Source organism: Cricetulus griseus, chromosome 6, assembly GCF_003668045.3.
Source record: "Cricetulus griseus strain 17A/GY chromosome 6, alternate assembly CriGri-PICRH-1.0, whole genome shotgun sequence".
NCBI classification, from domain to species: Eukaryota; Metazoa; Chordata; class Mammalia; order Rodentia; family Cricetidae; genus Cricetulus; species Cricetulus griseus.
Window position 1 is genome coordinate 139,102,712 of NC_048599.1, and position 19,752 is coordinate 139,122,463.

Consider the following 19,752-nt stretch of genomic DNA (forward strand, 5'->3'; position numbering starts at 1 on the left):
CTACCCAGCTGCAGCCCCCCCCCCCCAATGAAGAAGCAGCCCAGGGATCAGCTTACACTCCAAGACCAGGAGACAAAGCTGGAGGAAGACTGAGGCCAGAGCCTCTCTGCTGGAGATAGCAAGCTGTGGTTGTGACAGCAGGCCTCCTGCCTATGATGACCATTTTTATTTTTCATGCTACCTGGGATAATCACAATTCATTCATGGGGACCAGGTACCATGTAGAGCCAAGTACCAGGTGGGAAAGAATGGGAAAAGACGAACCATTCAGCTAGATGAAGAAATGGGCTGAGCCAAGGTCCCCAGCTATTCTTAGAGTCCCAGTTGGGAAGCTATCTGTGCCACCTGGGCAACCTAACTTTCAAAAGGTAAGCAGTCAGCTTCCCCCAACAGAAAGGCCAACTCCTGATCTGATAGCATCAAGAGGATAGACAGCTCAGTGAGCAAAATGAGGCTCACAGGACCCTAAGCAGACACACACCCCAAAACAATAAAGGGGCCATGATTTCCTTTCCCCAGCCTTATGAGATACAGACAGGCACCGGTCCTGGGAGCAGATCACACTGACCTCCAGAACCCAGAGTCCTGGATGACTCAGCCCTACCCAGCAGCCTCCCACCCTCATCCCAGGAACCTCGATCCTGGGAAGCCCACTGCACAAAGCAGCCAAGCCCCTCTCTCTCTCTCTCTCTCTCTCTCTCTCTCTCTCTCTCTCTCTGTGTGTGTGTGTGTGTGTGTGTGTGTGTGGTGTGTGTGTGTGTTGTGTGTGCGCGCGCACGAGCCCATGTACAAAACACACAACAAAGGTGAGGAACTCACAGTCAGGGTCTATCACTCCCCACCCTCTCCTTACATGCATTCTCAGCTCCTGCTAAACAAATGGTCCTCTCAGAAGCACACAGGCCCCACCATCCAAATCTGCACTGTAAGTCTCAAATGTTCACATTCCCAAAACTGCCAGGGCAGGTCTGGGCTCCAGGGTGGGGTACAAGAGCATTACGTCATCAACTAATCTCGGAAAAACTGAGATTCACCCCAAGAGCCACGTCATTATTAAAAGCAGCCACTGCCAGAGCTTACAGGGCCCCAGACGGCTGCAGCTGGAGAGGCGGCTGCCTCACTCCCACAGGAACGTGCCCCACCTCTAGGAGCAGCTGAAGAAGGGACTTGTCAACCAGAGCACGGAGCACAGAGCTGAAGAGTCATTGGCAGGGCAGGGCGGCTCACCACAAGAGTAATTACACACACACCAGACAGCAGCTCTGGGGAAAGGCAAGCAACTTCACACGCCATTCAAGTCTTCCTCCTACCCCCCTAGGAGGTATATGGGAGACAAGATGGTCCCTTTTCACAGGGTCACCCTCCTCCGTCGCTTATTCGGAGTCTGGCCCTGGCTCCTTGAAGGAGTTGGGAAGAGGGGCCTCTCTCTTCCTGACAGCTGGGGAGGGGGGTCGTGTAGCAGGTGCAAGCTGAGGATGGATGAAGGAGACCAGCATTGAGGGGAAGCTGTCTCCTGGCTTCTGGAGATTGAAAGGGGAATCTTATGGAATCCCCAGACAGCTGCCCAGGGGTACCCCCACAACTTGCTCACCAGGAGTGCAGACTCGGTGGAAGAAGGGTTCTGACCTCAAGGAAGACTTGCAGAAGACCTGAGAAAGGCAGGAAGAGCCAGACACTGTGGCATAGGCACAGAATCCCAGCACTCGGGAGGTAGAGGCAGAAGGATCAGGACTTCAAGGTCATCCCCAGTCACATCGATACAAGAGACTGTCTCAAATAAACAGATAAAGCAAAAGAGAGGAGGAGGGTGGAAAGATGAGCACACAGGAGCAGGAGAGTGGTGAGCCGCCCTACCACCGAGGCAATGAGCAAACTGAGGCTTGGGGAAGGAAGCAGAGCAACCTATGTCTCCATGGCTGCCCTGCTTCAAACAGGCTTCCTGCGTTCTCTGGGGTAAAAACAAGCAAAGGACAGGGACATTCCAGGGTGGATACTGGTGCCCTGGGGCGGCATGTATAGATCAATGTATCATCTACAGGTGCAAACAGCCAGATCCAAAAAGGGGTGTTTTTCACTAAAGCAGCTGTGGCCCCTCCTCTCCCGGCTGCCAAATGAATACACTAAGGACTGGAAAGGGGAAGAGTGGGAGGAACCTGGGCAAAGATGGAAGGCAGGTTTCAGGACAGGGCTGAATGGACATAAGGAACCAGAGACCTCTGCAACCCCCCAAAACGGTGAAGGGGACTGTGGCTAGACTATACCTTAGCATCTCCTCTCCTTAGCCACCAAATGAAGTCTTACGTCACACTCCACAGGCTCACACCACCTGTGCCTGGCTGTGTGCTCCAGTAAAAGATAGCTGTGATAATCAAAAAAACTTCATTGCATTTAAAAGGGAGACCAGTGGAAGAAGGGCTAGGGAGGCACAGGGAACCAAAAGACAACTATGGTACCTAAGGAATACAGGATTCTGGTCCTGGAAGATCATTCCCAACTCCTACCTCGGAACCCTCCCAATGCAGCCACCAAAGGGCTCGATGATCTCCCCCAAGGTGGGGACAGCAACATTTCAAAAGGGTATCTAATGAAAGAAGGTAAGGAAGCAACTCAACACTCCCTGAACAAATGGCAAAGGGAGTAGGGACTGGGGGAAAGCTCTGTGATCCTGGAAAAGCCAAGGCTTAGGACCAAGTGGGGACCATATGACAGCACTGCCCCAGCAACCAAAAGTGCAGAAAACAGATCAGGATGGGTATTAATGGCTTCAGGTTTGAGTTGGCTCCAGAGCAGGAGGAGGCCTATAAAAATTCTTTTAATCCTTATACAAACTCTATAAAGAGTGGCAAACACACACCACAGAACGCTGTTTGTAGCTGAGTCCATCCTTGTGAAAACTGCCGCTGGCAGGCTTCAGGAAATCTCAGTCAGGTCTGGCCCCGGGTCAAGCAAGCCTCGGCATGGACCTGTCACCTCCTCACCACTGTGGAGTTTGCTATTCTTGTTTATCTTTTGTATCCAGAAGCCAAAGACAGTGACAACTACAGGATACTATGCAGTCAGGGGGCCCCTGGGTGCTGGCGGGGGTGGGGAGGAGGATCACAGGCTAAGTGTGGGCTCAACCTTGCTGAGGGAGAGGCAGGAGGCAGGGGATGACTAGGGCCAACCAAGCAAGGCACCCTGAGTTAACTCAGTTCTGATGGGCCTGCTAGCAGCTGGGTGAGAGGAAGCAGCTCCAATTCTGCAAGGTGTAGGGGTACCCCATCCACAAAGCCCTTCTCACAGGTCAGGCACTGTCCTCATTGTTTTGTCTTCCCTATACCATCTCCAATTACTCCTCAACCAAACACTATTCAGGGGCCCTTAAAAAGGCCCTTCAGAGAATGAGAAAGCAAGGCCCAAAACCAACAGCCAAGAAGCCATAGTATCTGTAAGAGGTGACATGGCAGGAGTCAGACTTGGGCTAAGAGGGTTGAGGGCTCTGCTGGTATCCACCCAGAGATATGTCTGCAGCCACACCCTGTCCAAGTGCCTGAGGCCTGGACCAGGATGGAGCCAGTGGGTCCCCAGTGGTCTGCATAGAAGGTCAGCTCTGCGAGAGTGGGTGGGGTCTAGGATCCCAGCCCTCGGGGAAGGAGCGGATGTGGTGTGGCCATACTCCACAGAGGATGTTGACAGGCCAGAGGAGTGCACAGAAGATTTCCGTGTGCAGAAACACAAAGGCAGGAGCCATGGCTACTCCTCACAGACAGGAGCCCAATGAAGGCAGTGAGGATGCCTTGCCCTGAGCCCACACTCCCCAGAAGGCCCCAGCTGAACCTCCCTGAAGCTGCCTGCTTGCTGGTGTGGCTAAGCTGAAACATTTGGAAACAGGAACTTCCCAAGAAACACAAGAAGGCAAGGGGCCACCATCTCCTGACCTGGAAGCCAGCCTAAAGGCCCTATGGGTAACAATGCCCAGCCCTAGCCTCTTGCCAGCTTGCTTCTCTATTTATCAGGTCTACACACAGAGCTTTCTCTGTGGCCCAAAGTCCAACAGCAAATAGGGTTGAGGAAGTGACCAGGTGACTCCCATCCCCATCATCTGGAAACAGGTCAAGGATAGACCAGGAAGTCATGTAGCTAGGACAGAGCCAGATAGGCCAGCCCTAAGGCCACCTGTGGATTCAGTCACGGCCTTCTGGCATCTCACCCTCCCACCAGCCTTAGGACCCTGACAAAGTCCTGAAGGTTTGCAAGCAGAATGGGGAAAGAGAAAACGGAGCAACTGAGGCAAGAGGCCGCCCCAAAGGGTGAGAAGTCAGAGTCCCCACACAACTATAGGACCTCAGCTGACCCCTCACCTCTCCTTTCCCTCATCGATTAACAAGACCAGAGCCACCCAGCTCAGTGCCTGGGTGGTCAAGAAATAAATGCTCCCTGGAGGGCTAGAGAGATGGCTTGGCAGTGAAGAGCACTGGCTGCTCTTCCAAAAGACCTGGGTTCAGTTCCCAGCACCCACATGGAGGTCCACAACTGTCCTTAACTCCAGTCCCAAGGGATCCAACATCCTCTTCTGGCCTCCACAGACACCAGGCACACACAAATCTTTTAAAAAAAAGTGTTCACAGGACAGAGCTGGGAGCTCTCGCTCACCAGCCTGCAGCCCATGCTGGCCAAAGCAGAAGAGCCTAGCCTCAAACACCATTTCCCCATTGTACGAGGACCCTGCCCAAGTTGGTCTCCCCTGTACCCATTCTCCCACTGGCCCTGGAACAGGCCACCAGTCCTGTGATGTCCCAAACTGTCCATCTCTCCAAGGCTCAGTTTATTGCCTGCAGCCATGGGAACATCACACCTGTCGGGCACTGAGGATAGACTCAACCAGTGGCCTCACTGGTCACAAGCATCCCACCCACTGTTGCCTCACCTGCTTCTGGGGTACAGATTCATAAAACATGGAATCCCACGATCTAGGATGAGGCACAGGGTGGAAGAGCCTCCAAGCTTCAGTCTACATATTGTCCCTCCCTAGAATAGCACCTATCTCTAGGGCTAGCTACAAAAAGCTTCCAGTTTTGAAGTACCATCCCTTCTAGAAAGTCCTCTCCCATCCCCCTGGCTACCTGCATCCCAACCTCTCTGTTCTAAAGGGCTGGTACAACTCTGAAACATAATAATGGCAAAGATGAGTTCATGCATCTCCCGCTTGTCCAGTCCAGAAGTTCCTGCCCAAGAAGCCGGAGACAGGGCAGAAGGCCCTTTCAGTCATCTCAGACTCCACTCAGGGACACAAGACCAGAGGAGCCTCCATCTCAGGCCAGTGGGATATTAACTAACAGCACCCCATCTGAGCAGAGCTGGGTTGCCTGTTGCAGCTGGGCACTGGTAGAAGGGGAAGGGGACAGGCAAGGAAGGTAGCTGTCCAACACAGCACAAATGTTGGTACCACAGGAGTAAGCAGCAATAAAGGGAGGGCATGCAGCATTCTGAGGCAGCCACACCTGCTCTGTGGCATACATCTCCCACAAAATCCTCCTAAGAGCTTTAGGGTTGGAGGACTGGCATCCTTTTTCAGGTAAGGAAACCAAGTTCAAAGGACCCCCAGAGCCAGCCTGGCTGCCACATCTAGGACACTTTACTGAGGGCATTAACTGACCTCGAGGACTAAGGTCATCAAGGAAGCATGAGAAAAACAGGTCAGCATTTTGTTCTTGTCCAGCACTTCCTGTTAGACAAGCTTGTCAAGGGCTTTTAGCACAAAATGAAGCATGTAGACCAGCAGCAAAGAGCAGAACAGAGATGAACCAGTGTAGGGTGAAGGGACCAAGAGCCCTTTGACCTGGCCTGGGGTGAGCAGGGGGGGGGGGATTGTTATGGGAGCAGGTCAAAAAGAAAGGGTAAGGCTGGGGAGGGGCTGCAAGGTACATACATGACCAGCAAGTGGGAAGCAACAGGAGGCAGCCAAGAGGCTTAGTTAGAGTACCAGGTACCAGAGAAAGAGGGACACCTGACACTAGGTGAGGAAAGTGCAAATGGGCTTGGAGCCCATTTCACTAGCTAAGTGAAGGAAACTGCTGGGAAGGTGTCTTAGCCAGGTTTCTACTACTGAAACAAAATGACCAAAACCAATCTGGGTAGAAAGGGTTTATTTGGCTTACAGCTTATATAACCATAGTCAATGGAAGCCAAGGCAGGAACCTGGAGGTAGGAACTGAAGCAAAGCTTACTGAGTTGATCCCCTTGGATTGCTCACCCTGCTTTCTTAAACACCCCAGGACCACCTGCCCAGGGATGGCATTGCCCACAGAGGGCTGCCTGGACCCATCCAACATCACATCAACCATTAATCAAGAAAAAAAATTCCCTAGAGACTTCCCTACAGGCCATCTGATGAAGGCATTTTCTCAATCGAGGTTCCTCTTCTCAGATGACTCCAGCTTGTGTCAAGTTGACAGAAAAACCAACCAGGACAGAGGGAATGACCTGAGGCTGACCCTAACACTCCCAGTTCCAGTTGCTTTTTTTTTCCCCTTGTTTTTTGTTTTTTTTGTTTTGTTTGTTTTGTTTTGTTGTTTTTTTGTTTTTTGGTTTTTTTTGGTTTTTCAAGACAGAATTTTTCTGTGTAGCCCTGGCTGTCCTGTATCCACCTGCCTCTGCCTCCCAAGTGCTGGGACTAAAGTCATACACCACTAACTGCCTGGTGGATGCTGGTCTTATAGGTCCCAGGCCTTGTCTTATACAACCACCCACAGCTGATATTTTCCCCCTAGGGATTGACCCTAGGACTCTGTGTATGTTACGAAAGTCCTCTACCACTGAGCTACATTCTTAGTCCCTATACTCTATAAGACAGAGTCTCAATGAGTTGCCAGGTGGGCCTTGAAATTGGTATCCTCCTGCCTCAGCAATTCAAGCAAGTGCCACCACCTACCCTGCTTTATACAACCTACAAGCTAAGGAAGGCAGGAGAGAGAGGGAGGGGCAGGAAAAAGAGGGAAGGACAGGAGAGAGAAGGAGGGAGAGACAGACAGAGACAGAGACAGAGAGACAGAGAATATACTGTGGTGTTGGGTCTGGCAAATGCCACCAAGTAACATCCTCAGCTCCTAAGAAAGGTTCTATTTTAATGGTTGAAAGGAACACCTTATGAAATTCAGAATCCTATCTCCATAAATGCATGGCACTGGAGCACAGCCTCACTCTCAGGTTAGAGAACAGGTACAGCTATAGCTTCCTGCTCCAAGAGCAGAGTTGGGGATGTGTTACATACAACAAAGGCCATCTGACCCACAATGCCTAAAATATTCCAATTTAACTTGACAGAAAAAAAAAAAAAACACTATTATCCTGCTCCAGGAGAAAGATGAGTGGCTTGCATGTGGGAGAAAAAGATATTTTCAAGGAATGTGGGGAGAGAAGGGGGAGCTCTACTGGGGAGACTATGACCTGCATCTGCCTAACACAAGGTCCTACCATGTCAGCCACCAGTCCCACCCAGCCTGTCACTCCACAGCCTTTGTTCTGAATTTGTGCTCCTGAACCCACATACATCCCAGACACAGAGACAAAAGGAATAGGTCAGGTGACAAATGCTTTATCATGAATGTCCTCAAAAGAGGGATTGGAAAGGACAGAGGGATGGCTCAGTGGTTAAGAGCAGTTGCTCTCACTCAGGCCAGGTGTAACTCCTGTTCTAGAAGATCAGACACCCTCTCTGGCCTCCATAGGCACCTGCACCCATGTGCATACACACACAGACACACAAACACACACATAAGTAAAAAATAAACTGAACAATTTTTCTGTTTGGTTTTGTTTTTGTTTTTCGAGACAGGGCTTCTCTGTGGCTTTGGAGGCTGTCCTGGAACTTGCTCTTGTAGATCAGGCTGGCCTCAAACTCACAGAGATCCACCTGCCTCTGCCTCCCGAGTGCTGGGATTAAAGGCGTATGTCACCCACCACTGCCCGATTCTGAACAATTTTTCAAAAGACATTATATTGCCAACTGCCCTCTGGAGACACCACAGCTTCTGAGAGAGTAAGAAGAGCTTTCAGGGTAGGGACATCTTGGGTCACGTAACCCTCAAAGCAAGAAAGAACTCCCTCCAGGGCTGGAGGGAACACTTTCCTTGTCAGGTCCCCAACAAGTAAGAGCACAGCCTAACAGCTCCCCTTTCCTAGCTTACTGAGTTTATGTCCTCAGGGACCAAAGCAGGGGCAGGCAGTTTTTCACAAAGGCCTCCTACCTGGCCCTCAGCTTCCTCTCAGCAGCACCCTGGCTACCAAGCAAACTAGGCTATTTTTATTAATGAATACACACTGCACAAACAATGCAGACCAGTGCTGAGTGTATCTGCCCTTCAGCAGATGCTGCTCAATGCTCAAGTGGTCCATTCTGTGGACATCAGACCCAGGCTTAGGGGCAATGTTGCCTGCAGTCCTGCACCTGCATATTCTCAACAAGTCCCCAACACTGCAGCTGCCCTGAGAATCACAATGCCATGCAGAAACACCAGCACCCAGAATCACATTCTCCCACTTTGTTCCCACTACCTGTGCCCCAAGGAGTCCTTCAGACACTCCACACACCTCACCCTCCCTGCGTGAAGCTGGTACTATACATACACATCTTTACCCATGACAAGATAGGGGTTCTACACCCCCCTAAGATCTGACTTTCACCCTCTCAGGGGTGTTCTGCTAAAACTGCATAACCTAAGTAAAATATAGTGTTACAGAATAGGCAAGATGGCTCAGGGAGCAAAGGTGCTTGCTATGCAAGTCTGGTAACCTGAGTCCAATCCTGGAATGCAACAGGTAAAGGTGGAGGGAAAGAACCTCTTACACCAATTGTCTCCATTCACATACTGTGGTATGCCTACCCACATACACATAAACACACATAATAATCATAAGCTTTTTCCCAGAAGTGATGACGCAAGCCTTTAATCCCAGCACTCAAGAGGCAGAGGCAGGTAGATCTCTATGACTTTGAGGCCAGTCTGGTCCACAGAGTGAGTTCCAAGACAGCTAGGACTATATATCAAGACTCTGCCTGCAAAAGAAAAGGGCAGAGTTGGAGAAAAAAAATTTTAATTAAACCTGGCGATGGTGGCACATGCTTTAAATCCCAGCACTCAGGAAGCAGAGGCAGGTGGATCTTTGTGAGTTCAAGGTCAGTCTGGTCTACAGAGTGAGTTCTAGGACAGCCAGGGATACACAGAGAAACCCTGTCTCAAAAAGAAAAAAAAACAAAATTTTAATTGTTAAATAATTTTTTATGACCACCAAGAATGTGTGTGTGAGTGAGTGTGTGTGTGTGTGTGTGTGTGTGTGTGTGTGTATTTTCATAAATCCAACTACCTGCAGAGGCCAGTAAAGGGTGTTGGATCCCCAGGAACTGGAATAAAAGTCCTTATGAGCCTTAGGTGCTGAAATTCAAACTCAGGTCCTCCACAAGAGCAGCAAGAGCTCTTCACCACAGAATCATCTCTCCAGTCCTGTGTAAATCTAGATATAACATTATTGGCAGCATTAACATACACAGAACACAAATACACATATAATGGGTACATATGGGGCTAGAGAGATGGCTCAGGGGTTAAGAGCACTGGCTGCTCTACCATAGCAGTTCGTTTCCCAGCACCCACACGGGCTCACAACTGTCTGCAATTCTAATGTCTGATACCCTCACATAGAAATACATGCAGGCAAAACACCAATGCTCATAAAATAAAAATAATTTAAAAAGAATTTGTGCATACACAGACGTGTACAGACCACACAGATGCTTTCACATGCATCTAACCAGGTAAGCACCCAGGAGTCCCGGGCACACCCTTCCTTATCTTGGCCTCTATATACCCCTCTCCTACCAAGGAACTACATCCACTAAAGCAGAGGCCAACTCCTGAGCTAGGACAAAGGAATACACAGATGAGCCTAGAACATCTTGTGCCAGCAAGTCAGCGATGCTCCCAGAATGACTGGGAATGTGCCAGAGATATACAGATGCCAACCTGGACCAGTTCCCACTGTCGCCTCAGACAATGTGAGCACCGAGGTAAATAATGGTTGTAGCAGATTAGAATAAAACAGGAAACATAACCCACTCTGGGTGGGAAGAGAAAAAGAAGTGGGGAGGAGAAAGGAAAAATGGAGAAGGGGAAGAGAGAGGAGAAATCAATATTTACCTTATCTCTTAACTCCTTAAGACCTAGATGCCCCCATAATCAAACAGTTAAACTCAACATCCCCAGTTAACAGGCAAGGCTCTGATCCAAGGGAAAGGGTGGCAGGTACATGGCCTGAGTCTAATTCTGAGGCATCAGCCAAACACAAATCCAAGAAGCCTGCACCCTGGCCATAAAGACCAATGAGCGAACGTCTGGGCTTGGGGCAGAGAGGTGCAGCTGAAGATCCCAGGTCACCTTTGCTGGAAAGGATACTTAACTGGAAAGGATACTTACACCTGAGTGGCTTGCCCATAGCCACTGCTTCGGATGCAGACAGTCGTGCTGTGGTGACAGAGTGCACACACACTTGTTGGAATACACTGGCCATTAGGGGCATAAAGTACCAAGTTCCTACTAACCCTCAGAGGTCCACAAGAAAGTGGCCTAAAGTATACAACCTGGCGGTGAGTCAAAGCCATTCTCAGACAGTAAAACTCCCTGGCTTTAAGCTGGAAAGATGGCACCTGCTGTTCTTCCAGAGGACCCAAGTTTGGTTCCCAGCACCCACATCAGGAACCTGTAACTCCAGCTCCAAGGGATTGAATACTCTCTTTTGACCTCCAGGAAATCTATACTCTTGTACACACACACACACACACACACACACACACACACACACACACACACACACACACAGGACCACAGATAAATCTGTTAAAACTCCTGGCTTCCTTGAGAATCAGCTTTCCTTTCTCTTCTTCCCCAAACCACTGTGTCTTCAATTTCAGCCTCTCCAACAGATTCTCCACACATACACTCAAGGAACTGGGTACCCACCCAATGGCTCATTTCTCAATCAGAAAACATTTTATCCATACCCACTGGCTGCCCTTGCTTGCCGAGACTTCATGAGAACACTGGCCAGCCTGGTCTCTTGTTTCTCCTATGACATGGAGCCAGGCAAAGGAATGATTCCTTGAATGAAAGTAAAATAAAAGAACTTTGTTCTAGTGCATGGGAAGCTAGGATGAAGGGGATGAGAAAGGGCGCAGCCCTGCCTGGAGAGGCTCACATCCTTGAGGACCCACAATCCCACTCAGATGGCAGCATCCTTCAAGATCTAAATCCCCCAGGATCTGAGTCCAGGTGAGCAGGCAGCAAGGGGTGTTTGAGGGAAAACAGGGTATGGAAAGTGCAACACTAGAGATATATACCTGAGCAGTGTTAGCCCAGAACAAGGCTCAGGACAGGAGAGAGCAATCAAAGGAAGTTTCCTGGAGGAGGAAGAGGCCCCTAAACTAGCTGGCATATAGAACCACGCTGGAGCTGGACGCTAGTGGCTCAAGCCTTTAATCCCACTTGGGAAGCAGAGACAGTCAGATCTCTGAGTTCACGGCCAGCCTGGTCTACAGAGCAAATTCCAGGACAGGCTCCAAAACTATAGAGAAACCTTGTCTCAAAAAAAAAAAAATAAAATAAAATAAAATAAAACAAAACAAAAAAGAACCAGAACCAGAACCAGAACCAGAACCAGACTGGTGGGCACAAAAGGAAAAATCATGGGGAAGAGGTGGGAGGGTCGGGGAGAGGTGGAGCTTAGAGGTCCCATGGAGACAAACCCTGGTAGTCCAGGTATTCAGAGTTCTATGCTAGGCCCCTGCAGCAGACAGACCATCGATGTCCTAATGGGTGAAGACCACCAGAATGCAATAAGTATGACAGAGGTAAATAAAAAGAGGCCTGTCTTTAAGAGGCCTCCCCAGAGCAAATATGTAGATTGTCAGCTGGCACAGGCACCCTTCTGAACTCATACTGTGGCCACTTCAACTCCACCAGATCCCTTCTTATGATCAATAACTAGTGACCATACCTAATTAGCTTATTTAACCCAAAGTGGCTTCCAGGCATTGGAGTAAAACAAAGTACATCTTTCCCATCCAAGAGGGCACAACAAAGTAGACAGCCAGTATCTCTCCATTGCCATCGGTACACAAGAGATACTTAATAAATGCCTATTGCTAGGCCTGGCATGGTGGTACATTCCTTTCATCTCAACTCTTAGGAGGTAGAAGCAGACCAGTCTCTGGGAGTTCCAGGTCAGTCTAATCTATCAGTCCAGATTGTAACAGACCCACTCTCAAAAACAAAACAAATGCCATTTGCTCCCCTAGATCCAACAGCCCCACTGAGATAAACTCAAAGTGAGAGGGGAACCCTGAGTCTTGAAGATTCACCAGGAAGCCATCTGACCTTCAAGGAATGGGGGACATCATAGGTCAATGAGCTGAACATGTTCTGGCACAGAACAAGCAGGGAGAAAGGAAATTCTCTCTGTCTTGCCAAATGGTCCTGCTGACACCCCCACAAAGGATGCAGATGTTCAGGGAAACCAGGCATGATCCTACTATCACCCTAGAAAGCCCAAAGGTCCTAGGGAAAGCCCAAAGAAATCAGGGAGGTTGCAGGTCAGCTGAAGGAAGTCTTGAAATCACCATTTCTTTAGGAAAACGTGCATACACAGCTAGTTAAGCCACTTAACTGTCTGGGTGACCTGGGGCATATCTGTGGACCTCTCTAAATTTTAACCATTGTCTACAGATCAGAGTGGGACACCACTCTACAGACTGTGCCTAGCCCAAGGCAGCCCAGGAAAGGTCAGCTGTGATTCCTTCTGTGCTTCAGCAACCACAAACCAAGATAACAGCTTCTCCCCACATTTTAGAAATGTGAGCTTCCCTTTAGCAAAGGGCAAGTACCCAGAGAGAAGTCTCTCCCTAGACCCTGTGCAACCAGCCCTAGCAACGACTCTTGTCTCTTTCCTTATGAATATACACATAGGACCATTAAGCTAAACTTGACCCAATACTGTGAAAGTTTAGAGAGCATCTGCAATGTAGAGACCATGGGCAGACCAGTCTACACAAGATGACAAGTGAGAAGAGAACATCAACCCTGAGTTGGTGTCAGTAAAGCCCAACAGTTGATGGCACCTAGAAATTTCCAACATAGGGGCTGAATGAACCCTGAGGCCTGCCCCAGCCAGCACCCTTCATCCCATCCAAGTCAAATCACAGGAACCAGCCACTCCCCTGTCAGGCACAGCCCCTCCCAATCTCCCTGCCAATCAGCCTCACTCTCTTTAACACTACCAGGCCCATCAGCAGAACCTGTCATATGCAAGCCAGCCTTAGTCTCCAGCAGTTCAGGGACAGCCCAGGGGGGAGAGGGGAGTCAAGACCCAGCTGTGTGCAGAAGTTGCCCCCCCTCCCTTTTCTTCCTCTAGGCATGAAAGAAGCTAAGAACTCCGCAGCCTCCCCGCGCCAACGTGGGGGAGGGGGACTCTCAAGTCTCTAGAGCAACCCTTGAAGCATGCCATTTGGGCACAGTCACTCAGACCTTTCAGGGCTCTAGCTGCAAGTGAGGCCCTAAGGGCTCCCTCTCTGACTCTCCAGGCTGTTAACAAGTAGGAGGACAATCCATCTCTTTCCATTCTGGGGCTCTCCTTTGTCAAACTGGAAATAGCTGGCCCCATCTCTTTGGAAAGACAGACACAACCAAAGGGCAGAGGCTTGGGAGGGTGGGGACGTGGAACCTGCCAGAATATTAGGTTCAGTGACTCTCACAGACTCCCACCCCGTTTCCCGAACTCCGGGTAGTGAATACCCAGCGTCCACTTGGAGTTGCGAAGTGGGCGGGTCGCACCTGGACAGTACTGGCTGAACCAGGCTGCCTGGCTCTTCCCTCTGCCTGCCAGGATCCCTTTAAAGAGCGATCGGGCGCGGAATCCGAGACCCCCGGTAGGCGGGCCAGATGCCTCGAATCTGCTTAACTCTCGGCCAAGTTCCCTTCAAGGGGCCAAGAAAAGCAGCTTCGGTCAGAGGAGCGGACATGTTCCTGCCCTGCCCTGCCCTGCGGCCACACGCGTGCCTCGGCCTCCACAAAGGCCACATTAGAGCGACGGCCGAAGTAGGGGCGGTGAGGAGGCGAAGGGGACTCCCTCCCAGAGGCCCTCCAGGAAGGCCCCAGGCAGTTCGCCCCGGGCTGGGGTCCCGGAGGAGGCTCAGGCCGGAGAGGGGGCGGCGCCCGGCTCTCCCGCTCCCTTTGGCCCGCACACCCCGCCCAGCCCAGCCCCTCCGCCTCGCCCTGGGCCAGCGCAGCCACCGCTCCAGCTCATCCTCCACCGGCTCCGGCTCCGGCTCCGGCCGCCAGGCGCGCACCTCGAGGATGCGGCCTCAGCGTGGCACGCACCAGGTTGGAAGGGACACTCGGGGACCCGGGCCTGGGCGAGAGACTGCAGTGCTGGGCGCCACGCCGAGGCTGGAGTCGCCCTCCACGAGGCAGCGCAGACCGGGGAGCCGGCGCACACAAACGGGACCCCGTGGCAGTGGTGGAGCGCCCTGGGCTTGGGAGACTTTGGCCAACTTCGCGCCTTCAGGGACCATCGCTCGCCAGAGCGAGAAACGGAGACAGGGACGTGTCCCCGTCTGTACTGGCCCTTGAGCCAGCCGCTCGGACTTGGGCGCCAGGGCCTCCTGTGGCAGCCCCCTCGGCGCTCCAGCCAGCTTGCCCCGCAGCTCACACTCCCGGACCCTCACCTGGGACATCTGCGGCCGGAAGTTGATGTCCTTCAGGTCTATGGAGCCGGGAGAGAGGTTGTGCAGCAGCTGGCATAGCAGGACTCCGTCGCGCAGCGCCTGCGCCAGGTCGAAGACCACCGCCGAGGGCCACACGACACGATGGTTGGGCGGCAAGACCTTGCAGTCGATGAGCCAGCGGCCGCATTGCCGCCACTGCTCCATGGCGCCCGCGGCGCCCGTGCGCTCGCCGCCGCAGCCGCTGGACCAGCTCTTTCAGGGCAGCGCTCTGGCCAAAGTGCGGTGACCACGGGGCATCCCGCCCGCCCGCGCGGGGCTAGGCGGCCGGGGCGGGGCTTCGCGCAGGCCGCCCCGGGTCCCCGCTGCGCGGCCGCGCGGCCCTCCTCTTCCTCCTCCTCCTCCTCCTCCTCCTCCTCGGGCTACTAGCGGGCAGCCGCTCCCGCCCACGTGCGGCCACCAGGCGCTCGCGGGGCAGCGCGCCGGGTAAACCCTTCACACACACAAGTCCGCTTGGGCTCCGGCCCGAGCTCCACGCCTCCTGCTGCCGCAGCGCTCCTCAATCCGCCCCTCCGGGCGCCGCATTCTGCGCTCGGGGCGCCCCGCGCCGGCCGCCGCTCCTGCCCCGCCCGAGACAAAGGCGCAGCGGGTCGCTCGCTCCGTGCGTCCGGCGCCTGAGCTGCCCGCGTCGCCGTCGCTTTGTTCGCCCGACCCGCGGGCTCCGCGATCCTCGCGGGGCGCTGGGACTCTGAGGCTCCGCAGCTCCCGGGCGCTGGGGGTGCGGGGGGCGCGGCCACGGCCGGGCGGGGCCGGGGGCGGAGCTGGAACCCTCGCCCGGCACCTCCCCCGCGACCCAAGCACCGCCTTCAACCCGCCCTCCCACTTCCTGCCCCGGGGCTGCCAGCGAAAGTTGAGGAGGGTGGGGCTGTAGCTCAGGCTCTGGGCGGGCGACTTTCCCTTAGGTGCACGCGCTGACCCAGGCCAGCGGTCTTTTCAGCAGAGTGTGAGGCCGCTGCACCTCGGTGGAGACTAGAAGGTGACCCATGTAATGCGGGGCACCCTTGCATGGCCCTCTGCAAAGACAGAACCCAGGCACGCCTATCCGGCTGGGCTACTCACTCACGCCCCTATGGCTCCATCAATCTGGTTAGTGGGCTCAGGTGTTTCAGAATCTCCTTCCAATCCTCTGTCCTTGCCAGGATGCGCAGGACACCCCGCCTCCCGAAGAGGGAGAGAGAGAAAAATCCTTCACTTACGGTCACGGGCAGCCCCGTAGATTCCCTGGTGAAAGGGACTGGAGGGATCGGATCGACAGTGTAGTGTCCTGAGTGACTGCAATTGAAATTACTTTGCTCTGGACTCATCTATCAGGAGCTGTGGGTTCTTAGTAAAGGGAACCCCACAAAGACAAGCCTTCTCTGAGACTGGTGTTATGGAAGGGAGCTGGGAGAAAGGGGAGTGACCAGTCCACAAGAACCTCCTGACTCGATCTTTTGTAGGCTCGGCATCGTAGTGTCAGCCCCTGCATCTCCCTCAGTTTACCTGGCCTGGGGCAGGATGAGAGGACCACCACCCCCCATCTTGATGCCTATCCCTAGAGGTCAAGAGAGAAGCCAGATGGAGCCAGGCTGAACAACAGGTAATCTGCAGCTCCTACTGAGGTACTAATTCACCTCTGAATAGTCTCAGCCTGCAGGGACAGGGTTAAGTCATCCAAAGCACCAGGCCACAGGCAGCCCTCCCTAAGAGTCATTCAATACCCTACCACCACAGGAATAAAAAAAAAAAAAAAAAAAAGAATGAAGGAAATAAAGGGCATTGCAAAGCTGAAAACAGAGCACCCTGCTATTCCTGCTCCACTCATACCTGGGTGTCTGCACTCAGGAAGCTCTTTTACAAAAAAGAGACCGCTGCCCTCCATGCCCTCAGCCTTCCTGCCTCATCAGGAAACTAACCATGACCAGACTAGGTCTGGGATATAGACTAATCTGACATCAGTCAGGCGTTCATCTGCTGCCCCCTGGTGGTCTTGAGGGCAGTGGCAGCTGACAGCCCAGATGCTCCAGGAGAGGGAACCAGAGATTGGAGTTAGCCTTTCAGTCTTCCAAGTCAGAAGATCTAGGCCTCCTAGCACAGGGGTCCTGCACCAATCGTGTATGGCTCTCTGCTACCCAACTCCTTATCTGGATAGTAGGGACAATCAATTGTCCTATATACTTGGTGGGGACCTTGGGAAACTGCAGAGAAATAATAGGAGGGATGAATGAAAAAACTGGGCGGAAAGTATTCCAGATGGCTGTTGTGCGTGTGTAGGTTGGATTGCATAGGCCCGAGCAAACATGCAGAGTGCTGATAAAGGGGATACTTTTACTTCAACATTCTTCCCCACCCATTCTGTCAGCCCCAACACTGTTTGCCAGGACAAACAGTCTGGACATGTCCAGGAAACTAGAGTACCTCCCTACTTAGGAGATGAGCTCCACTGAAAGCCACTTACACTGGATGCCAGTGACCATCTCTGAGGTGAACTGAGCCAATGAAACCCTGAGGTAGGGGCTACTAACCCTAATCACACACCTAGGATGTAGAAGGGGAGCCATGGACTGAGCCTGTGAGGGGTTACAGAGAAGGATGCACCTGGAAAGGGGCAGCAAGGCTTCTGGGAGTTGACAGTCCATGAAAGGCATGCTTTTGGAGGACAGAGGCTGACAGGAAGGCACAGGTGCAGAGACCTAAGGCCTGGGGCAGCAGAGCCTGGCCCAGAGTCCGTTCTAAATCACTGAATTAGACATCTCTTGTGTTCCCTGTCATCAGCTGGTCCGCTACAGCAGCATCCCTGATGGACCCCAGTGTTAATTCCGGCATGTCTGATCTGCCAGTCCGAGAACCCCATTCAGATTCTGAGCACTCCTGGCTCCACCATCACCAAGGTTCTTCCCCCTTAGGCTCCTCAACAGCCTGCTTCTACCTTCCCCTTCAGTCTGCTCTTCACAGCCGGCAAAGACCTAGCCAAGCCTAGACACAGCCCTGTCACTCTACCACCCCAAAGCAAGCCATTTGTGGAACTCAGCTCATAGCAGGTAACTTAGGCCTTGGATTCTTTGAAAGAACACTATTTGGCATGCATAAGGCTCCAGGCTTCCTCCCTAGCCCTTAAAGCAGCAGTTCTCTACCTGTGGGTCATAACCCCTTGGGTAGTCAAAAGACCCTTTCACAAGAGTCTCCTAAGACCATCAAAGAATACAGATATTTACATTACTATTCATAACAGCAAAATTACAGTTATAAAGTAGCAACAAAAATAATTTTATTGTTGGGTCACCACAACATGAGGAACTGTATTAAAAGGTGGCAGCATTAGGAAGGTTGGGAACCACTGCCTTAAAGGAAATGAAAAAATAAAGAATGACAGATTCTCCCCAAGCAAATCCCCTTTGGCACAGCTTCCTTCCCTGGCTGCATATTCTATGTCTCTCCTAGTTCTTTGCACTTGCAGTTTATCTGCCTAGAATTCTTCCATCAAGAGGAATATGACCAAGGTTCTGAGTAGTAGAGGAGGATTTGAACCAGGATCTCAACATGGAGTCCGTTTACTCCAGTGCTCCAAGCAGAACTGTTTGCATTTACTCTAGGCTGACCTTCAACACAAGAGAAATCGTGGAACTCAATCTGTCTCTACCCTCCCAGGATTCTGCAGTAGGTGCCCCTCATACAGTCAGACACTGCTTACTGGATAGTCCCAGGGTCAGTGTTTATCTAGAACACAAGTGCCTCTAAGCACACATTGCTTTGGATGACATCTGCCTCAGTGGAAGGAAGCTTCTACAGATATTGGAACATCCAAGGAACTGAACCTCTACAGCCAGTCCAGCCATAATTATCAGCCCATGCTTCTCCAACAAACACCCAGACACACCGCATGGTCTTTTCATCAAAAAGACCACCATCAAAGGACTCTTCCCTACCACCAAGTTTCTCATTCAAAGGAATACCAACATTGGCCTCCCCTTTTTCTACCACCCAATCTTCCATTCGCTTCCCACCAGCTCTGGACCCTCTTTTTACATCTCTTTTCTGGTCCTTGAACTCATCCACCCAGCCCTCTATCCAGTCACCCTTTAATCTGCTTATCCCTTCATTCCTGCACCCAGCCCTCCCATGTTCCTCTGCCCATCACTCTTTTTCTTTTTACTTTTTCGAGACAGGGTTTCTCTGTCTTGTAGCTTTGTAGAGCAGGATGGCCTCAAACTCAGAGATCCGCCTGCCTCTGCCTCCCAAGTGCTGGGATTAAAGGTGTGTGCCACCACGGCCTGGCTTCTGCCCATCACTTACATGGCTCAAGCCAGCCTCTCAGCTGTCCATCATTGTCTGCCCCACTCCCTCCATCTATCCACCCGTCACACCCATATCCCTACAACTAGACAATACTGACTCAGTGCTGGCTTTGTTCCTGGAGAAGGGGAAGTGAATGTTTTGACCGGGTGAGGGATTTATTCTCACATCCAACCCACATGAACACACATTTTGCAAATTCCATTTGGAGCTCCGTCAGGCAAATTCAGCTGTCACAATTTCCCAGGAAATTATAGGTGTAGGAAAAGACCATCTGGCCAGCCATGGAGACGGAGCATGCCTTGCTGGATGGTGGGTGTGGGCCTTCTGTATTTCCTTTGAAAAGGCCAAAAATGTAGACTATTACTGCTAGTTGCTTCAACTTCAAAATTAAGCCAAATGCCACAGTCTAGAGACTGACCCCTACACTGAGGTCTCTGAAACCTTGCTGTGACACCGCCACAGCTTGGACACCAGCCAGTGACTATGCAAAACATAAAGATGTTTCCCCAGGCCTGTCTTGAAGCTGTAGTTGAAGTAGCTCCTGGGAAGACCCTATGTATCAGGGCAGGTGAGCACAGCCTTAAGAAAGTGCAGAGTCCAGGACACAGGTCAGCTGTCCACATGAGACTGAGAGGCAGCACTGGGGGAAAGAGCGCTGCTTTCCACAGGAG

At 51.9% G+C, this 19,752-nt stretch overlaps 1 protein-coding gene across 1 annotated transcript in view; it reads right to left on the reverse strand.

Moving 5' to 3' along the window:
* Vav2 (vav guanine nucleotide exchange factor 2) overlaps positions 1-14,984 on the reverse strand; it is a 170,355-nt gene extending 155,371 nt beyond the window's left edge. The window contains exon 1 of the mRNA XM_027423023.2: positions 14,750-14,984. Within this exon, the coding sequence (XP_027278824.1) occupies positions 14,750-14,953 (204 nt within the window). The 5' untranslated portion in view covers positions 14,954-14,984. The remainder of the gene's footprint in view (positions 1-14,749) is intronic.
* Positions 14,985-19,752: the final 4,768 nt, after the last annotated feature.